Source organism: Phycodurus eques, chromosome 21, assembly GCF_024500275.1.
Source record: "Phycodurus eques isolate BA_2022a chromosome 21, UOR_Pequ_1.1, whole genome shotgun sequence".
Classification (NCBI taxonomy): domain Eukaryota; kingdom Metazoa; phylum Chordata; class Actinopteri; order Syngnathiformes; family Syngnathidae; genus Phycodurus; species Phycodurus eques.
This window is the reverse complement of record NC_084545.1, coordinates 2247183-2261261: the sequence shown is the minus strand read 5'-3', so window position 1 is coordinate 2261261 and position 14079 is coordinate 2247183. Positions and strand designations below refer to the sequence as shown.

Sequence of the window (14079 nt, the reverse complement as noted above, 5' to 3'; positions counted from 1 at the left end):
ACCTTGCACAACCTGCGTGCGCGCGTGTGTGCGCGCGTGTGTGCGCATGCGCGACGGCGGGGAGGGCGTGTCCGCCGGCGGAGAGGCGGCCGCCTGCTCTTCTCTTTTATTTGTGTTTAGTGTGTCCGCCCGCCTTGTGTTCCTGTTGTGTTGCGTTCACACGACAAAGAGGATGAGCTGCACACGCACACGCGCAAACACACGCACTCCGCTGCACGAGGTAAGTGTTCTTCTCCTTTTTTGTCTCATTGTCACGATTTCTCTCCTCGTCTTTTTGTTTCTGTCGGACTTCATTGTCACCGTTTGTGTGCGTCCTGGGTGTGTATTTCCGGTCGCGCAGATCTGTTGTTGTGTCTGTAAGAAATGCTGCGTTCACGTTCACGCAAAGATGCTGTTGGCTTGTGTGTGCACGCCGTGAATGGCCCGCGTTGCGCGTGCACGTCTCCATTGTCCCATCCGTTGTGGGTCAACTAGAGAGCGGAAAAAAACAAACAAAAGTTGGGAGTCATCAGGATTCATGATGAGGTTGATTTTTGCAGTTATTGTTTCATCCCAATGTTCGCAGCTCTTCCCAGTGTGAGAGGTGGAATCATGGAAGGTCACACCAGGACGAGTTTAAAGCATCACCCCCCCCCCCCACCCCCAAGTGTTTTTCCCTTAAATAACAAGCTGGATGTGCTTCCACTTTTAGGAAGTGTCGACTTAATCTTGCCGTGTAATTGCCTGCAGGATTAGGGAGTCTTAAAGGAGGGTCCCTGCCAGCTCTTTGCTTCTTGTCTACAACTCTGATTCAGTGTGTGTGTGTGTGTGTGTGTGTGTGTGTGTAAAATGAGATGTTTGTCAGTCAGCGAGAACATGCCGAACATTCCCCGGTTTGTCGGTTTCCCTGGAATCGCAAGCAAAGGAAGGCGTCGCCTTGGCCTCATGAAATCGTGCGCTAAGTGGTCGAAGGGCCCCCGGGGGCCCAATGCGTCTTCAGGGGAACCCCTGTAGTTGTCAGTGCTGGAATGTAATTACCTCCCCCGTGGAGGTTTTTTTGTTTAAACAAGCACGGCAAAGGGCAAGGATCGTGGTGAAAGCGCAGTAACGTTTCGGTGAGCCTTGGATTAGTTCATTTCATCTTCGGATCACGGGAACGTAGCTTTTGCTCAAGTATATGTCACATCTGATGTGGGAACTATAGCCTTGGGTCACATAAATGCAACATTGGATCGTTAGACGAAACCTTGGATCATGTAAATCTAGCCTGAAATTATGTAAATGTAGCCTCTGGTCATTTAAATGTAATGTCGGATCGCGTAAATGAACCCTAGGATCAAAAAAAGTGTATAGTATTCACATCTGGTTATGTAAATGTAGCCTCTGGTCACATGAATGCAACCACGAATCACCTACGAGCACGGGATTCTTGAAATTTTCTTCAAGCGTAAATGCGGGAATCTGAATGAAAATTGCACTTGGCTCAGACAACATTTGCTTTCGATGAGACAACATCGTGTGATTAGCATACGCAGCTAGCGAGGCGGCCTTCTCACTTGAATTTTCAGTCCGCCCGCACCTGCGCTTCATTTGCATGACCGCAATGTTCCCTGGAAGGCCGAGTGCGTTTTGTCCACACTCTGTTGCATGATCGCTCTCCATCTGTCGCCAACATTTTGTGTCCTTGCTTCACTTTTTGCCATGGTTTCTCTTTTGAAGCTTTTTGTGGTCTTGCATGGCTTTTTTGTTTTTGTTTTTGTTTTTACCGTGGCGTAGAGATTGGGGGAGGAAGTGGGCAGGGCTAGTAAAGCAAAACCGGAAGTGCAAGAAGGCGGCAACCACACTGTTCTCGCCCTTTGAGCTGATAATTGTTTTGTGCCAGAGCGATGATTCCAGTTCTTTTTGGGAGCGTCGTGACCGTTGTTGACCTTGACTAATGAGGAAAAGGCCCGCGACCTGGCGGATGGGGGGAAAAGGAGGGATGAAAAAAATAGAAAATTCCTCTCCGGGCTGGACTGAGACAAAGCTGAGATCCGTCAAACGCGCAAACATGAGGAGAGAAGTCACGCCATGATTTTCCTTTGTTTTTCTGACTATGATTGCTTCTGTCTGTGGTTAGGATTGGGCCAGTCAGTTGATTTGAATGCGTTTATGACGGGCTATAACGATTCATGTCGACCCCCAAAGTGGACAAAAATAATACCTGCACCATACCTGCATGTTTTAGTGCTTAATAATGCAAACTCCATTTTTTTCCGATTACTCGATTAATCAGTGGGATAATAGATAAGATTTTTGTAGCTTCCAAAGTTCAAAGCGTGTCCCTGCTGACTTGCACTTCTTACACTAACAACATGGCTGCGAACAGACAGGAGCTGGTTTACAAAAACAGAGTCCGCCATTTGGTTGATCTATTTCGCGACTTTTACGACCCCCTCTAGCGTTTTTTCAAAAATGTCACTAGTGACTTTAATTCAAACTACAACAAACTTCAAACTACTTTAAGTCAACATGAGTTTCATATTTTTACATTTCGTTCCATATGACAAGGGAGGAGGAGGGAGTGAGTCAATCATGCAGTCAAATTCCTATTTGTACGTTGCAAAGAACGGTGATCTATTGACATGTTAGAAACTTTTTACCCAAGGTTTGTGCTTCCAAGCTGCAAACATTTCGCCTTGGTCGCCTTGCAAATTTTGTGAATAAAAGATAAGCTTTTACGTAAAGGCCGTATTGACCCCCCCATCTGTGGCCATCTGTGGTCATGAAAAGAAGCTCACGAGTCAACGTGTGTCTTTGACGAGTTTTCTGTGGAAGCGAACCTGAGCCGTGGGCCTCCTCCGCCTCCACTTTTCTCGCCGCTCTGAATCAATCTCCGTCTCCCGCCACGATTGATGTCGTCATTTCAGCCCGCCGGACGGATTGTAAGCACTGACGAACGGCCCAGCCCGAGCGACTGAGTTCAGCCGGCGCTCCGGGAAAAATCGTTTAGCTCGCTGTCGATGTTGAGGAGGAAAAACCTGGAAATGACTTCCTGTTTTGGCCATAAGTAGTTTATTGGCAGTGGTTGTATTTATTTAACTCTTTTCTGCAGGCAGTTCTTACAGCAGAAAGGTTCAATTATTGTTTTATGATCACTTTAACACTTCTGCCACAGTGTACCTGCAACCAAAATTCCGTCTTCACTTTGTTGATAATGTCGTTGACGTCAGCGTAGCCTCGGATCACATACAGTAAAAATAGCCTTGGCTCCGTAAATATAGCCTCTGTTCACGTATGGGCGGCGTGGTGCAGAGGATAAAAATACAACCTGTCGGTGGTTCGTATCTCCACCTGCGTGCATGTTGTCGTCGCACTACGGATAAATGTGGTTGGATGTGTGGTGGTGGTCTGAGGTGCCATAGGCGCAGAATGGCAGCCACTCTTCCGTCAGACGGGCCCCGGTTAGCTGAGGCTATGCAAGTAGCTTACCCCCACCAGGTGTGACTGAGGAGTGAATCAAAAATGTATGCAATTGTAAAGCATCTTTGAGTGTAGTGAATTCATATTTTTACATAAATGTAGCCTCTGATCACGTAACTATAGCCTTGCATCGTGCGCAGGTGATGAGGTGACTGGTGTTGCTGCTCGTCTATTCCGCCATTTGTTGACATCAATTTATCAGCTCAGCAGCTGCCATTAAAATCGTCGCTGCGGCCACGGGCGTCGGTTTAATCGTGCGTCATATCATCCTTTTTCAACCACAAACGTGGTGAGATGACTCGTGGAGATGAGATGTGCGTGTTAGGCCGTGATGCGTATCCCCGGAGATGTGTGTTGACTGTCTTAGAGCTCGTGGAGCTGGCGTGTCTTCTTCTCGCACGTGTTGATGACAAGATAAGAAAGTAGCTGATGGCGGCCACCAGGGAGTCTGCTGCCGCGTGACAGCACAAATCCGCCGGACGTGTCCTCGGCGCAGCCACACAACCATTAGTTTTGATTTCAAAATGGATGTTGGTATTTTAATATTTATTATTTTATTCAGTTTTAAACTGTTTTTAAATTATTTATATTTGCTTAATGTTTATATTTTATTTCTTTTTAAATATAATTTTTGTCTTCCTTTTTTCCTTTAAATTATATGTTGCAATTATTGTTTCATTTTAATTTCATTTTCTTCGCATTCAAATTTTTCACTGTCATTTTATTACTGATATTTCTTTTAAATTATTTGTCTTTGTTTTTTTTTGTCTATGAATTTTTTTCACATTTTTTTCTTTGAATGTTATTTTTATTAAAAAATTCAAAACTATTTGTTTTAAATAAATATTTGTATTAGTGAATTTCTTTAAAAGTGTTATTGAAATTATTTTGATCTTTTCTTTCAGTGTTTTTTCCCCATGAATTCTTCTTCAAATTTTAGTTTCCTTTAATGATTTAAAATACAGTACTTTTTTGTTTTCCATAATTTTCAAATGTTTCTTTTAGATGTTAAAACAAACCATTTCCTTTTATTTTGTTTAATCTTTTCTTAAATTATTTTTACATTTTTATTTTATTTTATTTATTCTTTTAAAAAAGTTTTCTTTTGAAATATTTTTTATTCATTGTATTTATTTTTAATTATAATATGTTTGTATTACTTATATATTTTCTTCTTCTTTTTTTCCCCTTCGGGGTCAGTTAGTCAGCATCAGAACAGAAGCACGTGACAAAATTACCTTCCGCTGCATAAAACACCTCGCCGCACCTCCAAGCCAGCCGGCGGCGGGTCCTCGCCTAGCACCTTGCTGTTGGCAAGGTGCGTGATCACATGTTCGCATGGTACGGCGGGCACTGGCGTGTCTGTGACTGTGTTGTAGAGACACTCAGTTCAGCGGGGTCAAATAAAGGATGCATCTTTTTGTGTGCACCCCACCTATTTGGGAGTGTAATCTTCATACTCTATTATTCTACTGAAGATTACTTTTCCGTGATACTATCTTGAGAAAATTGACACATTTTTAGACATTGCCTTTTGCGGAAACCATAAACCAGGTGAATAGGTGTTGCCAAAAGTTAGCTTGCAAGTTCACGAGACTGGTGTCAAATAAATAAATTCTGCTTCTTAAGTTGTGGCTCTGGAACACATCAGGTTTCTTCTTATTCTCGATGGCCGATGGAAAAAAGGTTAAGTGAGCTAACTGGCGGCAGACCAGACCAGACCAGCGGCACACCTGCTTGTAAAACCATTTGTATTGTGGATTAATCCCACTTTGGAGTTCACACCTGGGATGGCGGCACATCGCTCGCACACACAAGACAAAATGTTATTAAAAGGCTTCCCACCCGGGCGCCGCGGGACAGAATGATGCTGCTAATTAGATAGAAACCCTACGGACTCGCTGCCTCCCCACTGCGCAAGCACGGAATCATTCAGTCCTTTAATTGGCGGGATGCTGCTCCATGAAAAACAATCAGGCTGACGATGTCGTGAATAAAGATGCAGACGTGCGTGAGGAGGCAGCACGGTGGGTGAGTGGTGAGCACATCGGCCTCACTGTTCGGAATTTGCAAATCCAGCTCCCTCGCCACCCTAGTGAGGATAAGCGCTATAGAAAATACATGGACATGTGCGAGGACAACAAGATCATGTATGCAGAGATGCAAATTGTGTGTTGGGAGCACTTGAAGTCAAGTGTGTCGTCAGTCAACTGTTGCCTGAATGCAACCTGGGGATAATTACAATCAATTACCTCAACTAATCAAGTGCAAGTGCACACAAACCAGTGTGAAGCTTGAGGAGTGAATGCAAATGAAACCAGCATCCACCTTGTCACGGCAACAACAGAACCAGCACCAACGGCAAAAAAATAATAATACAAAAGCAACAGCAGCAACAATAACAACACCAACAGTATGAAATATAACAAAAGTAGCAATAACATCAAAAGCAACAATAAAACCAACAACAGAAGTGACAGAAGCGGAACCATCAAAAGCAACAGCAACAAAAGCAGCATCAACAAAAGGGGCAACACGAAATCAACCACTTGTTACCCTGGTGCTATTACTTTAGCTTAGCGGCAGGTTTCCGCCGGCTAATTTTGTTTAGCACCAGCCAGCATTAGTGGCGCCGTGACACTCCTCACGCTACTAGCTTCATTGCTAACGTCAGTTACACTTGCTGTGAATGTACTTTCGCAAGTTGCTCATTCAGATGTTTCAAATGAGCATTTAGCCAGGTAGTATTATCATAGCTTTGCTTTATCGCGTAGTATTAGCTTAGCATAGCGTGTTATAACCCTGTTTTAATGGGAATTGGACGTGATGCCATTATAAAGTTAGTGCCTCAACAGTTTCCGTGGGCTAATTTGTTTAGTGTTAGCAAATATAGGTTGCTAGCACCATTGCTCACTTCACATTCACCTTGTTCATGAAGTTCAGTCTTAGTTTAGCGAAGCTTAGCTGAGCAGTGACCACCTGCGTTGTGCTTTGGACATAAGTTTGACTGAGCAGTTTTCCGTGGGCTATTTTGTTTAGCGTTACAACACATTTACTTGCTGTATCACGTAGCCTTATCTTAGCATAGCTGAGAAGAGCTAACTTTAAAAAAAGAGCTAACTTTACATTCACCTGCTGTATCAATTGGGTATTGGCTTAGCATAGCATACCAGAAGCTGGCTCAATACGTTTGTCCATCAAGCTCATCAAATTTGATGAGTTGGGTTATCGGAAGAAACTTAATTGATCGCTTTTGTATTATCAAAACACAATCTCCTTGGCTGAGGTAACTGTTGTAATCGGATGGCGCACATGAACATGATTCGGGTGGGCCAAAGTGCTTTGCGATAAGACATCCAGGTGTGTGCGTGTGCATGTTGAATGAAATCAATTCCTGATTACATATCCGTGCATTGCAGACGTATTTAAGTGCTAATTTAACTCTCGCGCCGTTAACTTTCTATTTGGATGTTTAGGCAGAAAATTAAATCACTTACAAAATCCCTTCAATTATTATTATTATTTTTAAACATTTTTGACGTTTTTCATGCAGGTTATGCTGTCCATGTTTCTCACTTTCTTATGCAGCCCATTTAGGCAGCAAACTAACATTTACTGTTTGAACTCAGCCTACTGTTTGGTGGAATCGGTTTAGTTCGAGTGACTACTTAAAATGACAAAATTGTACATGATCAACAACCAAAAATCAATGGATGGATTTATATGCCTGACTTTATTGAAAAAGCTTGAAAAAAATGATACAAAACGGATTCAATGGCCAGCTTTTATATTTATTTCTCTTCGTAACTGATGGATTAATTATGTGGATCCAAGTCCACCTAAGGTTAATATTTACTTTCCTCTCTCTTGATCTGCTTATAGTGAAAATGTTTGCGGACTTGATTGCGCCAATAAATCTTCAGTGATTGGTTGGCATGCTTTTGAAGCGAAAATGTCATAAATGACAAATATGACCAATACGTCATGTCAGCATTTATCTGCCTGATCCAGTGTTGGCTTGACAAAGTTGTGCTGTTGTAAAGTGATTCCAGTCAGCCTGATGCATTTGCGCCAGCCCGTCATCAGTAGCACTTTGACTCCAGCTGTCAATCAAACCTATCGACCCATAGTCGTCTTTTTACCGATGACGTCCTGACATCAGCGTGAAATATCATCTCTTGCGACGAGGTAGGCGGTCATTGTAAATCTGTGTATGATGGCGCGCAAGTCCACGTGAACGGGACAAGAAGATAGCAGAGCAAGGCTGCTGCTAATGTAGCTTGCTGCTAACTTAAGCCTTTTGATATGCATGCGGGGCCAGCTGTATGCTGGGCAAGAGGGGGCACGGCTCCCTCAAACAAACGCTGTGCCCCCACACAATTTACATTGGTTTCCTTGCAATGGAAGGATATCAGTCTCTGATGGTTATGCGCCATGAGGTTTCGCCAATAGACCACACAGAAGGAGAAAATGAAAGCAAGCATAACACATTGTGTTTTTGAGTCCACATTTTTTGTGTTTGCTGGTTATGTGGAGAGCAAATGTTATTACTCTGTTTTTATACAGTAAAATACTGTTGAGTGCAGTATTTCTTCTGAAAAAAAATCTAGTTATAAAACAAATCTTGGTTGTTTTTTTTGGGGGGGAGGGGGTGGCTGGAACGGATTAATTGGATTTCTATTCATTCCAAAGGGTTACGATGATTTGAGATTTTAATGTTCTAAGAGACGAGCATTGAGACAAGATTATTAAATTTGTATCTCAAGGCACAACTGTATTGCTTTGATGCTGTTGTTTGGCATCTTGGTGCCAGGGAACTGTTGCAGTAATTTGAGGAGCTTCATTTAGACAAAAATACTGCTACTGCTATCTTGTGGCATCTATAGGCAATTGTAAACCTTTTTTTTTGGGGGGGGGGCGTCAATTATAGTTGCAGATTGGGGACCCTGTATTTAAGAGGTTTTGTCCTTCGTATTTTTTCCCTTTCCAGTAAACTGACTGCTCACTGTTTCAGCCATGTTGTTAGTGTAAGAAGTGCACGTCCACGAGGGACACGTTTTGAACTACAGAAACCACACACACAAAAAAAAAAACACACAAGAAACTTCTATTTATTGCTAAATCTGATCAGTCATCCAGTTACGTAATATATGAAGTCATGTGTTTTTACGCCACACATGTATACTTTTGGATTTTTGTTGTTTTTGTTGTTGCGTGACCGGGATAAAGCCTTGCTCTCATATTGTACTGTGCGCAGCTAGCCCCACCATGACACAAAGACAAGAATAAGTGTGTATGTGTGCGGCCCTGTTAAACCAGCCGCATGCAGCTGGCAGACGTTCAAGATAAAACGCGTCGTCGTAAAGTGCAGCGATGAATGTTTATTAGTGTCATTTTCATGAATGATTGACCTTCATTGTTGCGCTATTCTTCTTCTTTTTGTTATCTCCGAGAGCCTGTGGCGCCTCCTGTTGGAGCTTCGCATCTCGGTGTGGACACGCGTGCTAACAGGAACGCGCTTTCGTTACGCCAAGCGCCGGCTGGGGTTAGCGTGACATTTGGCTGACATTTTCTGCTGGCGGGGCTCACATTTAACGAGCCGCGCTTCTTTCTTGCAGGTATTTTGCCGCGTCCTCACACCCCGTGGCCAATGTGCGTGTGTGTGTGTACTGTATACTGTATGTGTGTGTACATGTTTGTGTGCGTGTGTATGCTGCTGGCCAATGGTTGGTTATTTTTATCTTGTGCACTTTCCTTTTAGCTGATTTTATGTGGAGTGGGAGGCCCCTGAGGGTGTGTGTGTGTGTGTCTTTGTGTACCACCTGCACATGATGACGTCATGACCACCCTCTGGTAAAATTATTCATAATTACATTGGGGACAAATAATACAGGAAATAAATTTATAGCACTATTATATATAGCGCTATTTATAGAATATAGCACTATTTAACTGCTATATGCATACTATAGCTGTACTACTACTTCTCTATTTACTGGAACCAACTTTATATGCTTAAATTATATTAAAAATACTACTGTGACTAATAATATACTGCTAGTTCTGTAATAATATACTTTTGTGGAAAAGTTAGGTTTTTGGGCTATTTTTATTACGTTTTATTTTCTGCAAATAAATGCGATTTGTATTTGGAATTTGGGAGTTACGTTGCGCGTAGTTTACAGAATAAAACAAAAATTTAAATTTTATGAACGCATGTCCCTATAAATTGCAAAATTAGAGAAACTGACAGTTTTGCAGTCGTCTTTCAGAGCTGTAATTATAAGTATGTTGTATATTACTACTAGAATGTATGTGTGTGTGTGCAACTATGTTTTAAATGGGTCACACAAAGGCGAGACAGTAGCTTGAAGTCATAAATCAAATGACACCGTTATTTGCTTGTTGCTTGACTTGTTTTAAGCCGACCTCTAAAGAGTGCCCCTAGAGGCTCGCTTTTTCAATGGCGGTTGTCATGGTTACGCCACACAAACGTCCACATCGATCCGCCACAGAAAGTACCTTCAAACTACAAATTGCCACTTTTGCACCTTTTATTTTGTAGTCCCTTTTGCATAGGTTATTTAATAAAAAATCAGTATTACATATATATCAAACATGACATACAACATGTGAAATGGTGACCCAAGGTGTCCTTTAAGGCCTTTGATGCAGAGTCACTAAATTCATTAAAGACTCCCAAGACGTGTGGAAAGAGACCAGTCAGCACGAATCACACTTTTTTTTTCCCTCCACCACCACCGCTTCCTTCAGATGGAAAGAGAGAAAGAAAGAGAGGGGGTAGACAGAAAGAGATGATGTGGGGGTTTACGGAGAATGAATAAGAGAGAGGGGAAAGAGGATAAAAAGAAAAGGGCGAGAGATGAGCTTGAGAGAGAATTTATAAGCAAAAGAAAGGGAAGAGAATAAGAGAGAGACATGAGGGCTAGAAAAGGAATAAGAGAGGGAAAGAAAAAAAGAGTGCAAGATAGAGAGACAAGGAGGGCGAAAATAAGAGAGGAGAGAGATGGAGGAACAATGAGTGAGAGGGGAGAGAAGGAAAAATAGTGCAAGATAGAAGAAGAGTAAGAATGACAAAGTGAGGTTGATGGAGAGCATATTTTCCCCATCCCTATGAAAACGTCTTTCTGAGTGTGTCTTTGATTGTTTCTCTCGAAATAATTGGAGCAGCCCAAGTGCTGACTCGGCATTTTTCACGCACCAGTGCGACCAACTCATTAGTCGGCACTTTTTAAAAAAACTTCCAATCAACTCCGAAATGAAACAAAGTGATGACGCCACGCGATTGTATCCACCAATCAGTGCGCTGTTCACATTACAGCTCCGCCCACTTGGCGAGACACACAGCAGGGTCCCAAAAACCTTGAATCAACATTTAGCAATTGGTCCACCAGGGGGCGCAATACTCCATCCATCCATCCATCCATCCATTTTCTGAACCGCTTATCCTCACAAGGGTCACGGGCGTGCTGGAGCCTATCCCAGCTATCTTCGGGCAGGAGGCGGGGTACACCCTGAACTGGTTGCCAGATAATCGCAGGGCACACATAAACAACCATTCACACTCACAGTCACACATACGGGCAATTTAGAGTCTTCAATCAACCTAGCATGCATGTTTTTGGGATGTGGGAGGAAACCGGAGTGCCTTGAGAAAACCCACGCAGGCACGGGGAGAACATGCAAACTCGACACAGGCGGGGCCGGGGATTGAACCCCGGTCCTCAGAACTGTGAGGCAGACGCTCTTACCAGTCGCCCGCCGGGCGCAATACTAAAATCCCCAAATGTGATTTTTCTTCATTGTTGATGTGCACTTTTGTCAATTATTCACTTTCAATCCCAACACTGCCCCCAGAGCTTCATGGTGGTACTGCAGCATTTGTTCAGTAAGCTTCCCTGAGATAGAGAAAGAGAGAAAAAGAAAGTGAAGGTGAAGGAGAAATGCGGGCAAATCCTGGTGGACTTGTGAGGAAGAGGAGATGTTCCCTTGCGGAAAATACTTTTCCCAAAGACGAGGATTAGCTTTGATCCGACGTAAATGTCGAGTGGCTCGATATTCCCCCACGCCCACCCGCTCCTAATGCTTGATTTACTTGTTACATTTTCTCTCCATGGCAGACTGCTTCCACGATTATGAACAAAATAGTGTCCCAGGGTTTCTTGGTTCCTGTGTGACGTTTGCGTGTTCTCCCCATGATTTATTTTTTTAAAAACATGAATGTTAGCTTTATTGGAGAATAAATTGCTCATAAGTGTGATTGTGAGAGTGGATGCTTGCTTGTCTACACATGGCGCGGCTTTCTACTCCACTTCTCTTGCCAGATTCAAACCCAGAACCCCTCGACTCTGAGGCAGACGTGCTAACCACTAAGTCACTTCCTGCCGGATTTATTTTCCTTACTACAGAAAATGTTCTTTTTAATTGGTGTCTCATTTACATAGTCCCTTAAAGCGGCTGCTGTGATGTCAAATGTGTTGTAACTGTAAAAATAGGCTTTGTTTAATCGTGTGTTCTGTTGTGTTGCAGATGGACGAGCATGTCGCCGCGAGCAGGCTGTGACATCACCACAACAACATCGAGGTTGTCGGCAGAACGACAATCGAGGACGTTCTCCGAACACCCGGTGGAGTAGATTTCGTTGCGTTGTTGACAGAGCACTGGGACAATATATATATATATTTTTTGCCCCCGACATGGAGACTCTTTCCCAAGATTCCCTGCTGGAATGCCAGATCTGCTTCAACTACTTCAGCCCGCGGCGGCGGCCCAAGCTGTTGGACTGCCGCCACACGTGCTGCTCCGTGTGCCTGTCGCAGATGCGCAGCAGCCACAAGGAGATCCGCTGCCCGTGGTGCCGCGGCGTCACCAAGCTGCCGCCGGGCCTCTCCGTCGCCCACCTGCCCGACGACCCCGACGTGGTCGCCGTGGTGGCCATCCCGCACGCCTCCGAACGCACGCCCGTCTTCATCCGGCTGCCCGGCAGCGGCTGCTACATGCTGCCGCTGCCCGCCGAGGAGGATCGAGCGCCTGGGCTGCTGGCGTGCCGCTTCCTCCCGGGCGGCGGGCAGAAGGGCGTGGCGGTGGTGAGCGTGCCCGAGGAGAGGCCTCTGGACGCGGTTCTAGAAGGGGAGGATGGTGAAGAGGAGCGGCGGGTGAGCGGGCTGGCAGCGGGCGGGGCGGCCAAGGGGTCCACGTGGTCGGGCGTGTGCACGGTGGTGCTGGTGGCGTGCGTGCTGCTGTTTCTGCTCGGAATCGTGCTGCACAACATGTCCTGCATCTCCAAGCGCTTCACCGTCATCTCCTGCGGATGAATCACGGACGGAGTCAGCCGTGACCCACCGCAGATGCCAACGAGAAGGTAGCCGAGAAGCTACCTTTGGAGACTAAACATTCCCAAGAGCTTATCCAGTCCATCCTTTACCCTTTTGTTATTCTAGGCTCAAGCTCCTCTGATTGGTTGTTTAGTTTGTGATTAGTTAAAGTAAGTCGTTTTTTGAAGAGACTTTGGACTCAGACTCCGACTGAGTCTATAAGGACAAAGCTTGTATGTGACTTGTCCACTGAGTCCGTCTTGTCAATAAAGTTGTGGTGTTAGAACACAAAAGGTGACGTCTTTGGTCTTTCGTTTCCAATCTTGAAGGTTGCGCTTCAGTGGGTTCGGCTGGATTTGCATACACTGCAGGTCAAAGTGCCCAATTCCAATTTAAGGCCTCTATCCCATTTTTTAAAAAACTTTATATTTCCGTGTACATAAATGATAATATTTACAATATAACTAATAAGCATCCTTGCATAGTGTATGTAACCACATCACTTCATTGGTCGGCATAAAAATGGCTTTTGCTATTTAACGATGGACACAATGCTTATGGAGCGTATTTACACCATATTACTGCTATTATTAACATCAATGTTCCATACACCTCTGATGTAGCGTATTTCCAAAATATTTTATGTATAAAGTAGGGCTGTGATAAAAAAATCAGCTAAGTAGACAACAAAATTTAGTTAATGCAAAGATTTCTGCCTCGATAAAATATAAAAGCATATTTGCGCCGCCCGGAACCAATTCACATCGCCCGGAACCATTTGGCCACTGTCCATGTTTACCGCACGGACTTTTGTTGATGACGAACGCACTGTTGGATCAGTGAACAACGTTGCTGAAAATGAATGAGGAGCGTATGTAAGTGATTATTAAGACACTATTTTAGATGTGTAATATACATATAACATAATGTATAAGTGCGCTGAATGGTCGTTAGCGTTTTTTCACCTAAAATGTTAATCGCTAGCGCGCTAATGCTAATCGCGAATGCTTATCACGAATGATAACCATTTAGCAAAGGCTATTTTTTGGGGTCTCAAATTCTGTACAGAGTTTATACCATACACTTAGAACCAACATATGCAGTTTAAGGAAAGAAGTCCAGCCCCCATAAATGAGAATATAATAGATGTTAGTGGTCAAAAAGGGGAAAAAAAGTGTGTGTGTGGTATCCTTTATTGATCTATACACCGAATGTAACATATTTACAAAATATTTTATGTATGTGTTTTTTCTTGTTTTCTGAAAACACTCAAAAATGGCTTGGGCAATTATGCTATTAGGCT

At 43.7% G+C, this 14079-nt stretch overlaps 1 protein-coding gene across 1 annotated transcript; it reads left to right on the top strand.

Moving 5' to 3' along the window:
* Nucleotides 1-84: 84 nt before the first annotated feature.
* rnf152 (ring finger protein 152) lies at nucleotides 85-13140 on the top strand. Its single transcript, XM_061666491.1, has 3 exons — nucleotides 85-220; nucleotides 11992-12088; nucleotides 12165-13140. The coding sequence occupies exons 2-3, from the start codon at nucleotides 12002-12004 to the stop codon at nucleotides 12774-12776; spliced, it is 699 nt and encodes a 232-aa protein (XP_061522475.1). The 5' UTR covers nucleotides 85-220; nucleotides 11992-12001; the 3' UTR covers nucleotides 12777-13140.
* The last annotated feature ends 939 nt before the right edge of the window (nucleotides 13141-14079 follow it).